This window comes from Labrus mixtus, chromosome 1, assembly GCF_963584025.1.
Source record: "Labrus mixtus chromosome 1, fLabMix1.1, whole genome shotgun sequence".
Lineage (NCBI taxonomy): Eukaryota > Metazoa > Chordata > Actinopteri > Labriformes > Labridae > Labrus > Labrus mixtus.
In genome coordinates this window covers 3,524,205-3,546,560 of record NC_083612.1, presented here as the reverse complement: position 1 = coordinate 3,546,560, position 22,356 = coordinate 3,524,205, and the positions used below count along the sequence as shown (strand labels likewise).

The window sequence follows — 22,356 nt, the reverse complement described above, 5'->3', positions numbered from 1 at the left end:
CCGAGCAGCTACGTTTACAACAGAGCCAGGCACTTGATCAGATAGTTCCTCTCTGTCGCCTCCCCCTCCCCCAACTCCTCGTCTCACCTCCCTTAACACGAGACAAAAGAGATCAGGTACTCTTTCCACTCTGCCTCTTCCCCTTCTTTTTTTCCGTCAGTGCTTTTTTTCATTCCTTTTAGACTAAATTGTTCTGTCAAAGAATAGAGGAGAGGTTTTATTCTTCTGTTCAGGGACGATGTGACGAGAACGTCGAGTAAGAGGAACGCTTTCCACTGGGCTGACAATTCACAGCTTGGATGATAGCTGCAGAGTTATTATTTCCCTTGCAATTTTTCTATCGGCCCATTTTTCCAACAATTATACCGTCTCAGCTCAGAGTCGATATTTTAGCGAGGAGGAATAGATATATGTGTGTACGGCACAGGTAGGCCAGCTCGGCGCCACATGAATAATCATTATAAATCTCCCTGCTCCTCCTCCTGTTTGTATTTATTGAGTAGTCACCTTTGAAAGCTGCTTGACATAGTTTGTATTCTACCGAGCAATTGTCTGTTAAAGCGGTCTCTCGCAGCAGCCGCATTTGGTATGCCCAAGGAAGAGCGTGTGCCAAACAGAGCAACAGAGCAAAGTATTTCCTCCCTCCCGCGGTCCGCACGTCCGCTCCCATTTCTTTGTAACAAAGCTGTTTGAATTTTTTCTGCAGCCTCCCTCGGGTGAGGAGGAGGAGAGCTCGAATGAGAATAGGAAATCACATGAAGACGAGGGCGCTGTAGTAAGTAGAAAAGCCTGATGTCTAACAACCCACAGAGCGTTGCAACTTGAAATACCCCAACCAATACAGAATTACTGAACCCAGCGAAAGACACATTACCAGAAAGAAAAAAAAAAATCTCAATCTGCAACCCGGTGATGGTCAAAGCACTTTTTTTTTCCAAACATTGACAGAAGCTGTGTACAGCCAGGCAGCAAGAACACAAAGTGTCCATTATATACTGAAAAATCCAGACTCTGTGTTATAAGGGCTACTCAGTATGATCCCTCTCGTCTTCACCGTCTCATGTAACATCACATAAAGCATTCTTATTTACAAAGATTGAATTCAGCAGCGAGGTGCTAAAAAATACATTTCATGTGGCATTGATTTGCTCAGCTATAAAAAAAACAACATTTTTTTATTTCACATTTCAGGCCTTCATCTGACACTCGGCTCACAGTGAGTGTTAGAAAATAGAGGAAATTTGTGGTATTATTGGCTGTGACTGGAACAGATGTGTCTGACAGTGAAGCTGAGCTCCATCATGATGAGTAGCCCAGGTAGAGAGTGACGTTCTGAAGCCTTTAAGGTGAGTGGCAGGTTTGATAACGTCTGCTCCGAGGAAGAGGAGCGCAGAGCAGAGCGACAGCCTCTTTTTTCTCGGGGACGCTTTCATCTGTCTGTTAGGCCCCCCCCCCCCCCCGTGTTGATTGACGGCGCTCATCATCCAGTAAATACAACACATCCTGTGTCGGGGCGAGGGGGAGCTGAGCGAGTCTGTCTGTCACTCACTCTCTCGCTGTCATCGTCGAGCGTCTGCTAATTGATTGTTCGGGGGGTCGGCCCCGTTTTTTAAGGGTCCCATGAGTCCGTGTGCGTCTGAGCTCAGAGGTCGCTCGCCTCCGCTCGCTCGTACAACGCCCGCAGCTTTTCAAAGCGAGGGCCCCACTCCCCCAGCGTCTCCTCCCTTCTCCCCTCCCCTCCGCCTCCTCCTCCGTCTGCGCCGCTCCCTCCGTCCAGCCCCGCTGAGCTGAAGGAGCTGAGGGAGCCGGCGGGCGAGCCCCCTCCCTCGGTGGAGAAGACCTGCAGGGAGTCGAAAGGTCCCGTGTCCGGATGCTGGTCCGCATCGCGGATGATCTCGCACAGGTAGCGGGCGAGGTCCTGGCTGGAGAAGGAGAGGGAGCGCCGGGCCAGCTGGGAGGGGCGGGCCTGGCCCTGGGCGGGGAGTCGGGTGGGGGGCACGTCTCTGCGCAGGCCGGTGGTGCCGGTGGAGGAGGCGGCTGAAGGAGGCAGAGTGGTGGAGCTGGTCGTCCGGCTGAGGGAGTCCAGCGGTTGGGTGGAGGGCGGGGCGGGGTGGGCCTGGTGCAGGAGGTGGTGGTGGTGGTGGTGGTGGTGTGGAGGGGGTGGAGGGTGGTGCAGGGCTCTGGAGCGGCAGTACTGCACCGACTGGGCCGGGCTCGGCTGGAGGGACTTCTGCAGCTCTGCCATGTCGTACGCATTCTGCAATTAAACACACGGTGCAAAAACAAGAGGAAGAATAGCAGTTAGCAGAGAAGCGCTACAAAAAAGGACAAAAGAGAAAAAGATGGAGGGAAAGAATCGATGTTTATGGGAGAAAAGAGGAAGAAAAAAAAATGAAATGTGACAGAGAAGAAAGCTGAAAAATGAAAAGCCCTCCCCGCCCCTCCTCCATAACGTTTACTGTGAATGTTCCACCTGTTCAAGTTTCCAATCCATCTCCATTTACTGTCTGGGAGAAGTCACTGTAATGTTGAGGATCTGTGTATACGTGAAGATAAAACACCTGAGTGGCTGTGATTCAGAGCGGAGATGAAGGGGCGACTCACTTCTTCTGTGCACCGGTGCATCGAGTTTAGGCGCACGCTGTTAGCTTCACATTTACTGCAAGATTTGCCAATAGCTTCAGCGCTAATGGGATTCCACCAAAACTGTAACCACGGCAGCCGAGATGAGGAATGGAGGGATGTAGGAGGAAGAGGAGGAGGTGTGGGCTGTTTTGTTAAACTGATTATGTGATGAGTGGAGAGTGCTGTTTTTTTTTTTCTTTTATTCCTCCAGAGAGCTTTAAAAACAAAACTCTTGAGAATAATCTGCAACACATGCTCTGCTATAGGGGATCTGGACTGTGTGTGTGTGTGTGTGTGTGTGTGTGTGTGTGTGTGTGTGTGTGTGTGTGTGTGTGTGTGTTTGTTTGTTTGTTTGGCTGCCGGTAATGAACAAGGACTAGACCCTGAGGGTTTTGGGGTATTGACAAGGTATGACAACAATCTGTGGTTGCAGGTCTTTTGTAAGGTGTGTGTGTGTGTGTGTGTGTGTGTGTGTGTGTGTGTGTGTGTGTGTGTGTTTGATGTTTTGGCCACATATGTTTGCTTTGATCAAAGGCATGATATTATGAAAGCTCTTAAGTACTGCTGAGTGCTCGTGGGTTATTGTGGACGTTGGAGAGAGTAGATAAGGATAACGTGTGGGCCTAATTGAAATGCTGGTGCACACACACACACACACACACGCACACACACACACACACACACACACACACACACACACACACATTAACACACAGGAGGATGTGTATTGACAGAATCCAATGTAAAGCTGCGTCATTGCCTCAACTGCTATGTTTTTTCAAACATTTGCGCTGGAGCTGATCTCCGCTGTCATTGGGCGAGAGGCGGGGCTACACCTCGGGCTGGTTAAATCATATATACCACAATATGATGGTGTGTATCATCATAACAGTGTGTACTTGAATGTAAATGACCTGTGTGAAAAAAAGAGAGTGTCATCCCAAGATAACCGTCTTCCCAGGGTTGCTGTTTTAATCAATTTTAAAAACTTTTTAGGACATTTTCAAGACCCACACAAATACAAACTCACACATTTATTTTAATCAGACTTCATATGTGACTGAATGGCTTTGATTCTGAATGTCCCAAGAAGGGATGGGTCCGGTCCCATATTGATGTAATTTACGGATTGGATATCAGACTGACGCCGCTGATCGACGTCGCTGATTAAGAATGGTCATTGGGCACTCGCACAGTCTCTCACTTTGAAGACGTTCGGACTGAACTAATTTCTTTACTTTTATTTTTTATTTTTATTTAAATTAATTTCATTTTAATTATTTGAACATAATTTCAGATTTAATAATTTCAGTGATTTTTAAATGTTCTATTTTAATGTTTCTTTTCTTTGTCATGATGCTCTTGTCTTGTGTGAAGCACTTTGAATTGCCTTGTTGTTGAAATGTGCTGTAGAAATAAACTTCCCTTGCCTTGAACTGTAAGAAGTGTCCTCAAATCGTCTCCATGACGACGTACAGACGAGATGGAACAGCTCCTTCTACATGAGCAATCATCAGTAAAATTCTTACACTTCAGATTTAAACTTTTAATTTGAAAACCTGACAGTTGTTTTCTGCTTCCTGTTTGTATGTGAAGCCAGCACAGAACAATGGTTTACTACAGCTTTAGTAGCCTTACACATACGACCAACAACAACAATAACACTATAAGTTAAAATATAAAAAATATCTGAATCAGTATCGGTATCGGAACTGAAAAAAAACTGGATCGGTGTATCTCTGGTCCGATAGTTTATGAGTGATTTTAACATTTCTTAAAGTCGCCTAAAATGGTTGTTTTCCTTATATTTGTCGTCTTGAGGCAATATCTCCTCGTTCTTACCATCTCCACATCTTCTTCTCTCTTCCAATCATGTTGTGTTAATGTGTAAGTAATATGCTGCCACGAATGCTGTGAATTGTCATTTGAACAAGCAAATATAGAACAATAACAGAACACATAACACCAACTTTAGATTTGATATATACAGCCATGTCTCAGTCAAAGTGCAACCTAAAACTGAAGACCTCTCACAAGTTAAAATAAGGACTTTTTAAAGCATTTCATGACCTTGGGTCTTATAAATCTAATCGCTTTTAATACATTTTTTTTCCAACTCAAAGTGGGATGTATCCAGTACAAACTGAGACGTGTCGTCATGCTGTATTAGAAGCAGCTTCTAATGGAATGTGGAATGGGAACCAATATGCTCTACATGTGTGTGATGTGATACTGTATACCCGTGAGTGTGTGTGTGTGTGTGTGTGTGTGTGTGTGTGTTGTACCTGGTCCTCCTCCCCTCCTCCCTCCTCGTCATAGTTGAGGACGTTCTCCCTGATATCCTCCCAGCCATCGTGGTGGGCCGACACGTGGTAGACTCCCTCCTTCAGCCCTTTGTAGCTCCTCCAGCGCGTGTAGAGGAAAATGCCCAGCAGCAGCACTGCAGGTAACACACACACACACACACACACACACATGATTAACATCCTTCAGGCAATTAAGGTGTTGTCCCAGAGAGAGGTGCAGTTCGATGGAGTTGGCCTCGAGCATCATTTGCCAAAAAAATGTGAGCTGCAGAGTGATGAGTTTCAGGGTTCAACTGATAATGATGCTTTAGGCCGTGTTCACATTGACTTCTTTTTTTAACTGCCAGCGCCTTTTTTTTTTTTACATACAAGCCATATGGAAAAGGGAAAAAGGATGACACCTTTTTAAAAAAGCGGACAGCTTTTTCTGTTGAATTATTTCAACTTTTCAGAAAAGCGATGGGTGACGTCAAGCGCCTTTCCGACAGCTGACCAATCAGGACGAGTAGTAACCCACGTCCCTAGTTACCGGTGCCCAGAGCCCTAGAGAGAGGCACGGCTGGTGCCCAAACAGATGTCACGCACCCAAAAAACGGCGCATTGGTTGTTGTGGGACATCCTCCTCCTCAAACGCCAAAGCCAATGGTTGCACTGTATTTGCCATTTTACCGACCAACGTTATCGGTAGAAAGCTATCGGACCTGAACTACCACCAGATGTGTGTCCTCACTCCGGTCTGTTACGGGTCCCTGCACCCTCGTCCGTCAACACCCACCGGCTGCGTTCTCAGCTGGAGTGCGGAGGTAATTTTACAGATTCACTGGCGAGAGCACGAGATAATACTACGTGGTATGAAACTCTAAATAAACCTTATAAACACATAAACAAACACACAAACGGTCGTTTGTCTGAACCGTCCAAATGGAGAGTTGTATTCTGAAAATAAAATAACGGTGTCTGATTTCCCAGGAAGTAACCTTGAAGCTGAGGGCTGAACAGGACGCCCTGCAGCAGAACTACCAGGAGAAGGAGAGCTTCTATGAGAGACAGAGTCAAAGTCAAATTATTGTAGAGATAATTCAAAAATGTCCGCTGTTGAAAAAGATGTCCATTGAAGTAACATGAAATAAATAAACAATCTGAAACATTATATTCCTGCACAGAGAGTTGTTTTCTGCAGCTGTAAGTTGTTGTTCAGTTAAGTTTTTAAGAACCTGATTGTCCCTCTTCTGACTTTTACACTCAAATGTTTCTACTTTGTCCGGTGTACAAAGACTAAAATAGAAGTGCATGTTGTTAGTGTCTATCTTTTTGTGTGATATGTCCTCACCTTGTAGACTTGACCTACTTTTTCCATTGTTCCTATTATTGTCCAAACTTTAAACAGTAAGGCCCCGTGTCCACCTAACGTTTTTTTCTGGGCAGCAAAGCGCTGGCTGTGCGCCCGGGAGTGTTTGCATGAAGCGTTTGTGCGCTGAGAAGAAAAGCACTACAAGTCCGTCCTGTCACTATGACAACAGTCTGTTGACAATGACCGCTGTACAACCAACATGGCTCTGTTACTTTTTACTGCATGTTTTTTATTGATTTCCCGATCAGACGCGGTGAAAAGAGGATGTGGGTACAAGACACGATCCTAAGGCGGCAAAACTCCGGGGAATATCAGACATTTGGAAAACAGCGGCGGTGACGTCAGCAGCGCCTTCCTGAAGAGTTGAAAGCTGTTGACTCGGATCACAACAGTCAGAGGCTTGTCAGTAAACAGCTCGTGGTGTCTCCGGTGTTGTTGACAAAAGTCAAAGGTCAACATTTCAATCACAGCTGTAGATATGATTAATGCAGCGTTATCTCCACTTTGTAAAACAAGATAACAAGTTCTGCTGAGTGAGAAAAGTGAGCCCTCTCCTTCTTCATCCGTCTACATGAGTTAACGCCCACTGCACTTTAAAAATGTATCTTCCTTACATGCACTCTGTGAGTCATAGTCCACTGCACAGCTGCTACACTGCACCTTTTGTACATTTTGTGTTTTTTATTTTTTATATTTTACATTTTTAAATTATATTTTATATATTGTAATATCTTCTTATACTTTATTATTGAAGTTGTTGTTCTGCTTTATTTCCTTGTTAATTGTTTAGCACCAATACACCAAGTCAAATTCCTTTCCAAATTGGCAATAAAACTCGATTCTGATTCTGATTCTGATTCTGATGAGGAAAAAGAGGGAAATAGAAGCAGGGGGTCGTCGTGTCACTCGTGGGCAGTTAGGACACTCTGATAGGAAACAATAGAATCAGGCTGATTTTGTCGCTCGCACCATGTGGCAGTGGGCTTGCAGCTTAACGGGATACTTCACCCGTTGAATCATGAATCTGTGTTGACATTGGGTCATATATGTCGTAGAAATGTGAAATACATTTTGAAGTTGGCGCCTTCTTGGCCGAGAAAAGGCAGAAAGTGTGACTCAGAAATACAAAGATTTCACATCTCAGGGGAAAATGAGGGCGGGATGCACGACCATTCAAAAATACTACCAGGTTTCTAATGATCCAAAGCTTAATGTTAATGAGTGAAGTATCCCTTTAAGTCTTTTCAACCTGAGATGTCTGGCTTGTCTGGCCGGTATCACATTTTCAATTACAGACTAATTCCAACAAGACGCCATTTAAAAAAAAAACCGGAGATCCACATCCTGTTTTTTTTTTTACATCTACCAATATCTGTGCGGTTAGGAGTGATTAGAACTGTGTGAGTGCGTGACAGAGAACATCCTCCAGATTACTGCCGCTGCAGTCTGCTGGATTCAAAGAATACTAATGATGCCCTAACCGACGGAAGCGCAGACAATTAGTGGCCTGACGTTTATTACGAGAGAGACCTACTCTTCCGTTGCTAATTGACAGCTCTGAAAAGTGAACTGTTCACACTGAAACATCGGATCATCTGCGAGACAACGCGGAGGTGTTCACGTTAATGAGAAAGCATGTATGCTCCAGGAGGAAAAAGCTGCTGAAGTGTTGAGGTGATTTGACTTCAGTGGGAAGTAGATTGTAGACACACACACACACACACACACACACACACAGTTCATCTGATCTGAATGTATTTCCCACTGTAGCTCTGCTGTGACCTTTTCATATGTCTAACAAATCCCCCGTGCTTCCTCTCATTTCTATCACCTCTTGCCGTACTCTTCATATCTCACTTGTCTTCTGCAATATTAACCCGCCCACACACACCTCGCTGTGTCACTGCCATTAAGTTACCCCTTTCACTTTTATTCAGCCGTCTTTGACTAAACTCAAACAAAGGAATCAAGAGGCTGCTCTGAGAAAGCAGAAGCAGGTAGGATAAGGAGCGCAGTGTTGAGATAATATAATAAATAACTTGTGTCATTAATTGAGCTTGACTGGATGACTGTCTGATTCTGTTTGTGTGAAGGCTATACATAGAAAGTTGTGTTTTAATCAGAGAAGAATAGCAGCAGTCACGTACTGCAAAACCATTTCAACCGGCAGTGCTATAAATACCTCGGCCATTCAGATCTTTCTCTTTCTATCTAATCTGAGGTTTGACAATCGCCGTGGAAAAACTCTGATCTTAACGTCCTCCTTCTCAATCAATCAGTGCTTTTTTTTGTTTTTTTTATCCATATGTCTTTCTCCCACATCCCAACTAAAACTCAACAGCCCATCCATCATGTGCGCCGCGGCAACAGACGGCGCTCAAACTCCCTGTGAATTGATAACACCCCATTAAACAGCCCACCCTCTGACAACTCTGTAAGAGTAAATCCATTCAGCCAGAAACCAGCTGCATGGAACGGGAGGGAAAAATCAATATTCATTTACTGTCAACTTGTCCCCCCCTCCTCCTCGCCACAACTCCAGCGTCTGGCAGATTTATGAGATGAAATTGTTTTGAGAGATTCACTGTTTCATTTTTAGAGTGGCATCATGGCTTTTAATGGCAGAGAACAGAGAGGGGGATAAAAAGACAAAGAAAGTCAAAGGCAGACTTCTTGTGGTTGTCTGTCTGCTGCAGAGCGGCGGTGAAAAGGTAGAAAGAAGGTCACAGGTTTAGTCCCATGCCCTGACTGCAATGCTCCTCATTTACTGAGAAGGTTTGCCCCCGAGCTTCCAAAGACTCAGAGACCAAAAAGAAAGCAGTGATGAGAAGCAGCCTGGAGGTTTCTAAAGCCAGTGATAATATGAGGCTTAAGGCTTTAAAGCTCAGTGATAAAAAAACACCACAGCTTTAAGCTATACTGCCTGCTGGCTGAATTTGTTTTAATTCAATTTAAAAATCTTTCCCCTTTCATCTTCATATCTACAGGAAAATGCACAATACCAAAAATCTGTAAAATAAAAAAGAACTGACTGAATATGCATGAGTCTTCTTAAAGAAGACGTGCAAGAAACTTCACATTTCACACTTCTTCACTTCTTCATGTTCTCATGAAAAACAAAGCAGAAATAGAGCAGTCACAAGCACATTGAAAGCAACATTTTTAATCAAATACTTCAACTACAAAACCAGGTAAGGTTCAAAAGAAATGGGTAGCTACGTTCAGAGAGAATCTGTTTGCTGGTTCAATTCAACTTTATCTCCATTTTCTAGATCAACATCCTGCAGAACCGCTCTGCTCCTGCAGGATGCTATCTGTTCACTGAGCTGGTTTACATCCTGGTACTAGAGCGGAGAGAGCAGGCCCATTAACCAGAAGCCAGTCGAAGGATATAGCCCCAACTAGTGGCGGCTAGCAGCGCTGCAGTTTGAGGAAAACTTTTGATCGGCATCCAGGGCCAAAATATTTACCTGACAAATAATTGTGGTGATAACGTTTTACTGTTTTATCGACTTCAGCGACTTCAGCGACTTCAGCGAGGTGATCTGGCACTACTACCCCCCAACGTCTCTGACGCCATGCCACAACCATCAGACTGTGTCGTCACCACAACCACCGCCGTCCTCATCCATGCACGGCCAATCACTCAAGAAAAAGTTTACCGGTACTTGAATTAATATTGATGAAAACGTAAAAAATGTGCAAAATACTGATTTGTCTTTGACTATGAAACTTCTCTTCCTGTTGTCAACACAAGGAAGTGTGGAACAGGAACCAGAGGAATACAAAGAAGAAATCCTTCCTGCATATTATCCCATATGCTCTTTTGTAAAGCGTCTCTAGATAACACTTGTTATGAATTGGCGCTAAACAAATAATGAAATTGATTGATTGATAAACACACATTCAAGCCTAAAAAGGGCTGCACAATGAGCCAACTGAAAATGAATGTGACCCCCAATGTTGTACTTTTTACTTTTTAAATGTTTGTCTCGTTCTCTTTGTAAACTCATTTCTCTCAGTCTTGTTGTTGTGTATATCTATCTGCGTTTTATGCCTCGAAACTTAATTGGTCTTATTTGTTGCGTTTTAGTTTTCCTCCAGGAAGTAGTTTGTGATTCTGTTTTAAAAAAAAGTACGGCTCATAAAAGTGGAGGATGATTAATGCATCAAAATGTAGAGAAACTTTCTAAATTCTCAAAACTCTGATTTTCTCCAGAGGGTTTGTCTGCAATGAACACAAATAATAAAAAAGAAAGTTTTCTTTTCCAGAGTGATTGGCGCAAAACTGACAAAGACTGAATGGTTTAGAAATAAAGTTCTGCTATGAGATACATGTACAAACACTCCTGAAGGCTATGTGGATGTGCAAACAAGCAACAGACTTCATTAAGACTTTTTCTTTTACACTGGGGTGGAAAAATATACCGCAAAAAAAACCTTGAGATGTATGTGAACAGAGAATCCACAAAGAACTGTGATGATGAGCTGCTGTTGAGAAGACTGTAGTTTACTGCATGGATCGATATCCTCTGTGCATTAGGGCGCGGGCTCACAGGACGGGAGAGACGGCCTATAGTCTGAAACAAAGAGACTGCAAATCTAAAAACTGTTGAGAGTGTATGCTGCTGGAGTTTATTAGTCTGTGTGTTTACAGCTGCTTTCTGCAGAGCGGCGTGTGTGTGTGTGTGTGTGAAAAGAAGTGGCTGGTGTTGGCTCCATGGGGAAGTGAGCGAGGAAGCTGCAGGTCAGGGTGTACAAGATGAATCTACTCTGTTCAAAGGACTACTCTAGAGGGCAAACTGAGAAATGGAGGATTTCATCGGTATTTCATACTGTCTGACTCTGTGTGTGTGTGTGTGTGTGTGTGTGTGTGTGTGTGTGTGTGTGTCAGAGAGAGCGTGAAGAGCGAGCCTGAAAAGAGAGATTATGTGTTTATTTGTTTACACTGCCTCCGAGGCCCCGTGGGCTCTTTGACCGTTGCTCCTTTTTTTTTTTTTTTACTTTCTAGCTCCCTGTGCTTAACTCGTCCTCCTGACGTATATTTACCCCGTCTCTGTTCCACGGCTTTTCCTATCTTTTCTCATGTTTTCTTTTTCCTGCTACTATAGGTCAAACCCCAGAGCTCCTCCTGGAACAGGAGCAAGACGCCGCCGGCTATATCAGCGCCACGCTGGAATTAAAACGTACTCCACAAAAGTGATTATACTGTAGTGATAAAAAAAACAAAAAAACACTTGAGCAGTTTTTAATTAACAGATACTTTAGATACACTAATCAGCCACACAATTAAGAAGATTAAAGGTTTTATATGTGATTTTTTGATCCAGCAGATGTCGCCCTTGAGCATTGTTGTGTTAGCATGCTAATGCTAGCGATCTTTATTCTGCTCGTATCTTCACACTGCATGTAAATTTACCTGAAATGAGCGTGATCTAGAAACACAGTTAAGCAGTGAGTACAGTATGTTATTCTTCTTTTCTCTAGTCCCTCAATTAAACAACTTTTATACACGAGGGGAGGAGTCAGCCGGCCGTCCGGGCGATGTAAACAAAGTGAAGATAGGACTCTGAAAACTCTGAAAACATCACAGACAGTGGGACTCGGGTGTTACACCCATTGTAGACAGTCATGACTCACAGAGTTATTTTCAGATATACTTGATTTCTATTATATTTAAGTGTGAAAAATCACATATAAAGACTTTAAACAAATCTAAATCTGTTAGTCCTGACTCCAAGGTGGTGATTCTGCTAAAAGAAACCTGTCGTTCCTGAGAAATGGTGTTTACAGAAATGGGGCGGACAGATGAAACAAAGCCTCCTGATGAAGCCTATAGGTTATTGACCGTCCTGCGGAGGCCTCTCATATCGTCTGCACTGCCCCTTTAACTGAGTGCAGAGCCCACACAGTGATGCAGCATCCCGCCGCTGCGTGATGATGAGCAGGGAAATCCATCGTTTCTTGAGCATCTCCAATGATGCTGAATGAGTGTGCGTGTAATGGAATTTCCAGTCAGAGGATCAATACCCGAGCTTCCAAGCAATGAGATCAGCGTCTCTGCGTACATCAACACACGCCAATAATACGGCATAGATATTACCCCCACCACACTATAACTCTATTTACTGCAGCCATCTTTCTCCAAACAATCGATGCATCACGACTCTTCTTCTCACTGCACGTTGTTTGTCTCCGCCTTCTCTGGACCCATACGGGGGTGCTTAAGGCCGGCAACCATAGGACGCTGCTGATAACCTGCGGTAATCCCAAAAGGTGCTGGGAGAGTTTTTCATTGTTTTCTAGCTTTAAATCACTGCATCTCACTGTATAACTCACTGATTACTAGCAGGTGTTGAATGTTTGTTTTTCCACAAGACCACAACTGAAATCCATCCACTATTGCATGCCAAAACAAAAAAAAGGAAAGTAAGGGCCTGTGTCCAAGTAGCGTTTTCTTCCAAGCGCTAGCGTCTTTTATAACTTGTACCAAATGAGGAGCGAGCGTTTGCAGCAGCAGCGAGAAAGAGTGCAGCGTCCAGCGTCGCTCCGAGCACTTTGAGCTGAAAATCTTTCAACTTTTCAGAAAGGTGCTGTTGACGTCACCAGCGCTCTTTTTAAAATCTAAGATAATGCCCCGTATTTTTGCCTCCTACAGATCTTGTTTTGTACCAACATCCTCTTTGCTTTGTGCCCGCTGGGTTAAAAACAATCTCAAATAGCGGTGTTGGTCACACAAGCAACAGGATGTCGTCATGGAGACAGCACACAAACGCTTCATGCTCTTCTGAGCAAAAAAAATGCTAGGTGGACACTGGGCCTAAATGTGTCCTGAAAGATGTTTATTTTTGTTGCTTTTAATTCAATGTCATTATTCAGGTAGGGCTGTGAAGGCCTCCATGGAGTAGTTTATCCGAGCTCATTTACTGTCCTATAAGTGGACGCTCTACGCTCTACCTTTTAGTCTGTTGTTTGTTTTCTCAGGGTAAAGACGCCTCTTATCTTATCCTCTCTCCATTGGTCCATTATTGATCCAACTGTCTATTCTTTAACACACTGCTCTCTCTCCTCTTGTCACCAGAGCTACACTTTAGTCTCGTTGTATCTCAGCCACTTGGCGCTGATCTGATCATTGAGCTCTATTGTCGATCTGCAGCTGAATGTCAGATCCCCCAAAGCAGCTCTCCATGGTAAGAGATCCTTTTGGAAATACTGAAACAGAACTGCAACTGTGTTCAGTCCACAAACGTCTTAATGACAGTAATCTTGTAAATGACTTTCTCTTAAAGTAAGACTATGTGAAAATTATTACAGCCTATATTAAGTTCTTGTGTGACAGAGTTTTTTAAAAAAGTGTTTGTGTCTGAACCGTGCATATGAGTCAACTGAATACACAGATGTGACTTCAACATCAGCTTCCTTATTTAAGAAGTTCAGTGTGTGCTCTCAGGTTGTGCCTGACAATCGGGTCATGCAGTGTGAGCAATATTAACATTGTATTATAGTCTTATCACATAATACCTGTATCGTAACATAGTCGTTATCGTGGGCTACATATTGTGAGTTTCCCTGCCTTCCTCCCTCTAATGAGAGAAGATTAATATTTTATTAATCTTTATTGGAGAGACAGGACGGTGGATTGAGTTGGAAATTGGGGCGTGGGGAATGAGCACCTCTGGTCTTCCTCCAGAAAAATGAAGCCAATGCAAAAAAGCAAAATCCTGCAGTTCGTTGAGTGTCCACTAGAGGCTGGCTCCAGGAACACAGGAAGCCACATACACACCCATTCAAAAAAGCCTGTTTTTACAGCATAAATTAACATGTTTACAGCCTGGTTCAAAAAAAACAAAAAGGTCTGGCACACACTGCACTGGGGGTGATTTTTTTTTTAAACGTCTCTGTTTTGATTTTATGAACGATACTTGTTCTCCGTAGTTAGGCGAGTAGCTGACATGATTGACAGGTGGGCGCGGTGTAACTGTTCGTCAAGAGGCTTAAAACCCGCCTCAGCTCCAGCTCTCAGCCTGTCGTTAGGTTGACTGAAAGTTAGACTGAGACAGGATTTCCAGCATGGAGGCTGCTGCCGATGAGCCTCCAGAGCCCCCTGCAGGAACAGATGGCTGACGTCACTCAGGCTTCAAACATTAATATTTACAGTCTATGGGAGTGACATGTTGGATTTTAACCCGGGCCGCACGCTTTGAGGACTACAGCCTTTATACTTTGCACGCAAACTAACCACTCATCCATCTGCTTGATGAATGAACAGGTATGACTTTAAAAGAGACAGAAATATGAAATGTATGATTCTTTACTGCTACTAAATAAGACACTTTTTCCTCAATAATATACGCCCGATTATAAATTTAATTTAATGAAGATTCAAATTAAATGCTTAATTCAAATATGTATGTTCATGTCTAATGCAATGTTAAAAAAATCCATTCTCATCTGTTCCGTTTGTCTTTGAATGTTTTAATTAAGTTGACTGATACTGAATGTGTTTGTGTAAGGGGATGAAGGTTTAGACCGTCGTCTTCTTCTTTTTCGTCTCACAATCTGATAATAGTGTGAAGTAAACATGAACTACTTCACCCTCCTTCAGAAGAAACAGCAGACTTCCCAATCAGCCTTATTATGTTTGACTCACAAAGCTCTGGTGGATCATAATGTTCTTTCGGCTTCCTCGGCGGCAGTACATCCTGCTCCACGTGACTTAAGGAGCTGTTGATGTACTTTCTGTACTGCTGGAGAGATACGGGTTTATTCTGCAGAATATGAGGACAGATCTGGCGGAGGATTTAATGAGAGGCTGTCTGTTCTGTATTTAGTCAGGATTAAAGAGGGCTTTGGCCTCTGAGCTTGCTGCTGCGCTGTCCGACTTCTGCTGTTTGAGGCACTTACACACAAAGACTTCAATCATATCAGATAAATTGACTCTTTTCCTTTTGGTATTTCCGATTGTTTGCATTCTCTGCCTTTTTTTCCCCCTCAAAACTCCTCAATCCCCTCTGAAAACACACTCTCATAAAATGGCTTTACTCAGATTTGTAGCGTTATTTTGCACCAGTAATCCCTGCTCTTTAACCTTTTGGTCAGGTCCCTTGTCAATGACTTCAGGAGAAGTTTGCCATCCATTACATATGTTGTTGCTATGGTGACTTTCGGTAAACGAATGTACATGGAGCGGCTGTGGATCAGTGGTAGAGTCCGGTCCGATGTGTCCTTGGGCAAGACACTTAACCCCAAGTGGCTCACATTTCTTCAGCGGTGAGAATGGGATTAGTTACTTCTGATGACAGCAGCCGCTACCATCAGTGTGTGAATGTGTAGGAGTGACCTGCAGTGTAAAAGTGCTTTGAGTAGTCAGAAGACTGGAAAATAAATACACAAGTCCATTTACCACAGGCAGCAATGTGCAAACTGACTGCTTGCATAATATTCCAACTTCCAAGATTTCCGACACTATCACAGACTTTTAATGCAAGATATTCATTTTATAAATTCATAAAATTGATTCAGATTCTGGAGCTTTTCTCTAAATGCAATAAGTGAATATTTTTCCACACAGCTCCTCCCTGCAGCCTAATGGTTACAGATATGAATACTTTCACTGGGATGGATTCTGACTCTCATACTCACTAAAGGATGATTATCATTATCTTTCACTGCATGTGATTGGCCGGAGCATGCTAGACTGTCTGCATAGTCGTCATAGAGTGTCCATTAAGGTCGAGGTGAAATACTTTAAAGATTTTATTTAGATTTCTCAGTCTGTACAACATCCACATATGTACAATAATCACACAAGAACACAGACTCACAAATATAACGATGGAACAGAACAAGACACACATACATGACTCACACTTTAACTCAAACTACACCTCAGAGTCTTCCGATCTGATCCACTGACATTGTAAATATGTTTTAGACAAATATACATTATATATCTAACTATAATAATATTCAACTCATCATTTATTTTAACTGAAGTTTAACATCCTTCAGGTTCTGACCTCTCAATAGTTCATCATTGTCCCTCTGTCCTCCTTCAAAGGGCACAGACAGAAACAAACAAAGAAAATAACCAAAAAACCTTAAACCAAATGTAACACCAAAGAGGCGGCTGCCGGCTTGTTAAATTATTGTAAGTATTTCCTTCAACAGGTAAACACAGGGACACCACCTCCGGTGACGTTACAATTAGCCCAAATAACATTCTACCTTACCGAATGTTTAGGAGAAAAACAAATTAACGTTTAAATGGTTAGCGATTTTTTAGGTGTTTTTTAAAAATTGTTTAGTGTTTAAACGGTTAGAAGTCGCACCACTAACTCGGACTCAGTCATTAACGTCATATGGACTTAGATGAGGGAGAAGAGGAATCGGACGTTTGCACTGATAAAGTCTGTGTCATTGTTTTGGTTAGTTTTTTATTTTAGGATTTTTCCCGGACTCGACTACAACACTGGTATGGTCGTACATCTCCATATTGATCTACAGAAAGCATTCAGTTGATTTGTAACCGTTTGTTAAATTTGCAGCTACAACCAAGTGCAGATAAAGGGAGTCACAGAAAGCAGCAAATCCCGTCTTTGCTGGATATACAGAAATAAAAAAGATAAGTGAACTTCAACAAATACTCAACAGATGAAATGTAAACTTTCTATTATTTATATTTGTCTGCCAATTTTCCCAATTATTTTTCTTGATTCTTTTTTTTTTTACATTAACTGAAGCTACATTAACAAGGCAGATCAGTTTTCAGACACACATCCCCTTTCTTTTGAAAATAACACAATTACAAAATCTAGAAGCATGAATAGATTCAAAGAGATGGCATGAAAAATAAACTGACAGAAACACAGACGATGATCTTAATGACAATACAAGAGAAATACATGATATTAACAAAACAGAGAAACAATGCTAACAGAAAGGAATGGCAACAAAAACAAACAAACTCAAATGAAAAGGAAGAGAGGTGGATGGAATTTACACACAGCTGCAAACATGTTACACTAAGATAACCACGCGTAATAAATATATTCCTTTGTTTGAGCGGGAAATTAATATTCAAGCTCGTTGGAAAATTCAGAGGGCTCAGCTTATTAAACATTAATATGGTCAAGAATCAGCCAATCAGAATCTGTGTTTAGCCATGCTGACATTTCTCCACTAAACTTTGTTGTGGACACACAACCCCATTGGGGCGCCCAGAGGAGCACTCAGAGGAACACCCATTGGACCACCCATTGGAGAACCAAGAGAAGCACCCAGAGGAGCACCTAGAGGAGAACCCAGAGGAGAACCCAGAGGAGCACCCATTGGAGCATCCATTGGAGAACCCAGAGGAGCACCCATTGGACCACCCATTGGAGAACCAAGAGAAGCACCCAGAGGAGCACCCAGAGGAGAACCCAGAGGAGCACCCATTGGAGCATCCATTGGAGAACCCAGAGGAGCACCCATTGGAGCACCCATTGGAGCATCCATTGGATAACCTAGAGGAGCACCCATTGGAGCACCCATTGGCGCACCCATTGGAGCACCCATTGGAGCACCCATTGGAGCACCCATTGGAGAACCTAGAGGAGCACCCATTGGACCATCCATTGGAGCATCATTGGAGAACCCAGAGGAGCACCCATTGGAGAACCCATTGGAGCATCCATTGGAGAACCCATTTGAGCACCCATTGGACCACCCATTGAAGAACCCAGAGGAGCACCCATTGGAGCAACCAGAGGAGCACCTATTGGAGCACCCATTGGACCACCAATTGGAGAATCCATTAGAGAACCCAGCGGAGCACCCATTGGACCACCCATTGGAGAACCCAGAGGAGCACCCATTGGACCACCCATTGGACCACCCATTTGAGAACCCATTGGAGAACCCAGAGGAGCATCCATTGGAGCATGCATGGGAGAAACCATTGGGGTACCCAGAGGAGCAATCAGAGGAACACCCATTGGAACACCCATTGGAGCACCCAATGGAGAACCCATTGGAGCACCTATTGGAGAACCCAGAAGAGTACCCATAGGAGCACCTAGAGGAGCACCCATAGGAGCATCCAGAGGAGCACCTAGAGGAGCACCCATAGGAGCACACAGAAGAGTACCCAGAGGAGCATCTAGAGGAGCACCCATAGGAGCACCTAGAGGAGCACCCATAGGAGCATCCAGAGGAGCACCTAGAGTACCTGATCAGGACCATGGATGTCATGTATATTTCTATAATACTGTCCAACAGTACATTGGCTTGTACAATTCAATTCTCAATTCTAGCTTCTCCAGTCAATCTGAAGGCTGTCTGTCATTTTGACGTATTAGAAAACTGAGGGTGATCCACCATATCATTCTTTCTGGCACTTAAAATACGGGAAAATCCTGGAAATAATGACTGAATACAATGACACACAGCAACAAGTTCTGAAAGGTCGTATACAGTACAGAGTGGCTCGGGAAGCCGCATCAGCCTGGATCGCTTAAATGGAAAAAGGACTTGAGCTAAGTTCTAGTATATCGCTTCTCTCTTCTGACCACTCAAAGCACTTTTACACTGCAGGTCATATTCACACATTCACACTACATCTACCCACTGAAAGTCCGTCACATGTGGGAGCAACTTGGGGTTTAGTGTCTAACCCAGCCAACTGGGTCCAAATGCAATGCTGTTCAACTCTCCTCAGCCTCATGGCTATGAAATACACATAGCCAGAATTGTTGCTGCATTAAAGCCAGCTCCACATCCTCACTTTTCATGATTCTTTTTGTTGTTGTCCAGTTATTTTTGCTGTTACCTCTAAAAGTTAATTCTCTTTTATCTCACAGTCAGTTTGGTCTTTAATCCTCGTAACATTCTCAAAGAACAGCCCACGTCATCTTAGGACGGAGTCTGGAGAGTTCCTTCCCCTCTTTTTCATTCTTTGCTCTTCAACATTTTGGAGTCTGTGTGAGCAACGTCTGAAGAAAAAGCATTCAAAAAGAGTCTCTGGCTGCTACTTAAATTTCAGAGTCAGGGAACACTTGACCGATCGAGCACGGAAAAGCTACCGATTGAAATTACTACCAAAGCCTCCGGAGCATTGATCTCAATTTCTGCAGGTTTGGGTAAACATCGCCCTGAATGCCTACAAATCAAGTAATTAACACTTAAAACAGGACTGAGCCTTGGCAAGGATCAAGGTCGAATGCCGCATTCAATATGAGCACAGAGCCGCGCGTGGAGGGAGATAATGTGGAATGGAGGGGAGAGGACGGGAAGTTAGGAATGAACATTTGAACTGTGTCTGTCTGCGCGCATGATGAGGAGCAGGTGCCCTGTGAATCACCAATGAGACACCAGACATGGCCGCCAGCAGTGTGACATTGACACCATCTTTCTCAGCATTATGATTCTCATGCTTCTCCCTTCTCGAGCCGCGTAAGTCGCCGCCACAGCTTTGTCATCTCTTTTCAGCTCCTGCTTGTTTTTCTTCCTCTGGTTGTCCTGTATTGATCTTGTTTCTCTGATCTCTCTCTGTGCATCTTTTGTAGTCTGCTCTGTCTCTTACTTCTCTTTACAGTTCTGTTTTATTTCCCTAAATTAAACAAGGGGAACATGTTATTGTACTGACAACTCGTTTCTCCGTGCACGACTGTGCCCGAGGCGCTTTTCTCTGCGAGGCATCCTTTAGGAATATCAACACAGAGCTAAAGGTACAGGCACATGAATATTCAACAAGTGAGAAGAGACTCACAGAGAGACAGAGGAGAGTGGGTTTTAGACAAACACATAAAAGTGTACAGTTGCACTTCATCCAACTTAAAGCCAGAGGAAGTGTTTGTAGAAACAGCAGAAGAAGTTTATAGGATTATGTCATAACCTCTGATTCCTTCTGAGACTTTTCCGACCTTTCGGCAAAGAAAGCCTGACTGGAGTGAAAACTGTGGCTGGTTTCATTACTAGCTTTGAGCGATACAATAAAGTTCATTAAGAAAAGGTAAAGAGGGCTCTGATTCAAGAAGCTTTTTATAGACTCTGAAACAAACAGCAAACAAACAACTGGCAAAGACAAACTGAAACTCCTCATCCTCCACTGAGCGCTGCACGTTTAGCAAAACCAGACATCTCAGCTACCGATCCGTCAGTCGACAAAATAAATCTCCCTTCCCACGCATAAAAAAAATAAAAAAATCAACCAACCTGCACAACTCTATCCAGTCCTGAGTCAAATATCTCTAACTGTCTTTCATAGGTCAATGATCCTGATGGTGGCTCTGCAGCATGTTTCAAATCCATTACACATCAGCTGTTCCTTTCATTAAATCCTCAATCAGCATCACTCACATGTCAGTTTGAAAAAGGGAAGCTCGTCACTTTGTTTTCTCAAAAAACTCTAAAATAAATTTGACAGATTTTGCTCAATAACCAAAAAAAACTTGCTGCACATCTTCACACTATGGTTGTCAAAACGTACCTTCTCAATGTTTCGACACCACGTTTTTAAAACCATACAATCGCCATTATTTTAATAATCGGTAGTATTGATCAGTACATTTGTGTGAAAGAGAGACGGAGTTAATATCAACTCTGTGGTGTATTTCAACTGTTTCCTTGGACTTCAATTGACCCTGCAGGTCAACTTGCTGACTGACTTAAACTGTAGAAGAAGATATTTGTTAATTCCATTAATTTTATTTATTAGCTAATGATTTTATATTTAGTTTTTGGGTCGTTTCTTTGTGTGCTTTTCTTGAAAAAGAACATGATTAATGGTAACTAGTAAATGGACTATACTTAAGAAGCACATTTACACGACATGTGACATTCATTCTTTCACACACTGATAGCAGAAGACGCTATACTGTGGAAATGGCCCATCAGAACTGATCACATTCACACATCGTTTGTTCTGCTTTCAGGGGCAACTAGGTGTTCAGTGTCTTGGCACTTTTCTTTAATCTCATTTCTCAACCAGAAAGTCGAGGAACTCAATCCTCAGCTCCTGCAGTCACACGTCAAAATGAGGGGAGAAATTGAACCCCTAATCTGCAGTCGCTCAGTCTGTAGGGACTTCGGAAACCGGAGGGGCGTCGGTCCAAATCCTGGTAAAGATGAAATCTCTAAATTGGTCTGGTAGCTAGAGAGGTGCCAGTTCACTTCCTGAACACTTCAGAGGTGCCCTTGAACAAGGCACCCAACTCTCCCCACACCAGCTCAGGAGCGCTCGCTGTGTGCAGCCCACTCCCTCTGACACCTCTCCATTAGCCCATAGGATCCTGTCAGTGCATGTGTGTGTATTTCTGCGTATGTGTGTAGAACGTTCAACAACAGAGTATAAAATTGAATTTCTCCTCGCTGGATTAATAAAGTAGTATATCATCTTCAAGTTGCTCCCGCTGCTGCATGAATGGATTAGTTAATACTGATGGTTACTTTACACAGCAGCCTCTACCATCAGTGTGTGAATGTGTAGATGTGATGGAGCTATACAAAATGCTAGTAGTAGTCAGAAGACTAGAGAAACACTAGCCACTGTCCGGACAAAGAAAGGAGGAAAGCTTTAAAAAAAAATGTCACAATAGTGGGATTTCTATTAAAACATTAGGAGACACAGCATGTAGGTCAAGCGGTAACCCCCAGTCAGTGCGGATGTGTAAAAATCTGCAGTTCCTCGACTGTCCACTCGAGGCTTTCTGCAAAAGCCCCAGAGGTCACATACACACCCATTCAAAAATTCAGAAATAACAATTTCTTACAGCCTGGTTGAAACAATTCATTTGGTCTGACTGGATCATATCTTCAGCAGCACACACTGTTTCTGTTATAACTCATCTGTTTTGTTTTTATGAAGGCTACACGTTATGCATAATTAAGGGTGTGGCTTATCTGACTGACAGGTGGGCGCAATGTAGCTGTTTGTCAGGAGGCTTAAGCCCCGCCTCTGCTCCACCTAGTATGTTACAATATAGTGAATGCCATTGATGGGCTTCAGAAGTTCACTTCACAAACTGTAGGGTGATGTCACTGAGACTACAGCTGTTTTCATTTCAGTCTATGGATGCAACCCTTATCAGTTTG

At 43.2% G+C, this 22,356-nt stretch overlaps 1 protein-coding gene across 1 annotated transcript in view; it reads right to left on the bottom strand.

Annotated features, from left to right (window-relative positions):
- The window catches only part of si:ch211-186j3.6 (neural-cadherin), a 300,686-nt gene that overhangs the window by 1,015 nt on the left and 277,315 nt on the right, over positions 1–22,356 (bottom strand). The window contains exons 36-37 of the mRNA XM_061044393.1: positions 4,911–5,065; positions 2–2,257 (exon numbers count right to left, since the gene is read on the bottom strand). Coding sequence (XP_060900376.1) covers positions 1,643–2,257; positions 4,911–5,065 — 770 coding nt within the window. The 3' untranslated portion in view covers positions 2–1,642. The remainder of the gene's footprint in view (position 1; positions 2,258–4,910; positions 5,066–22,356) is intronic.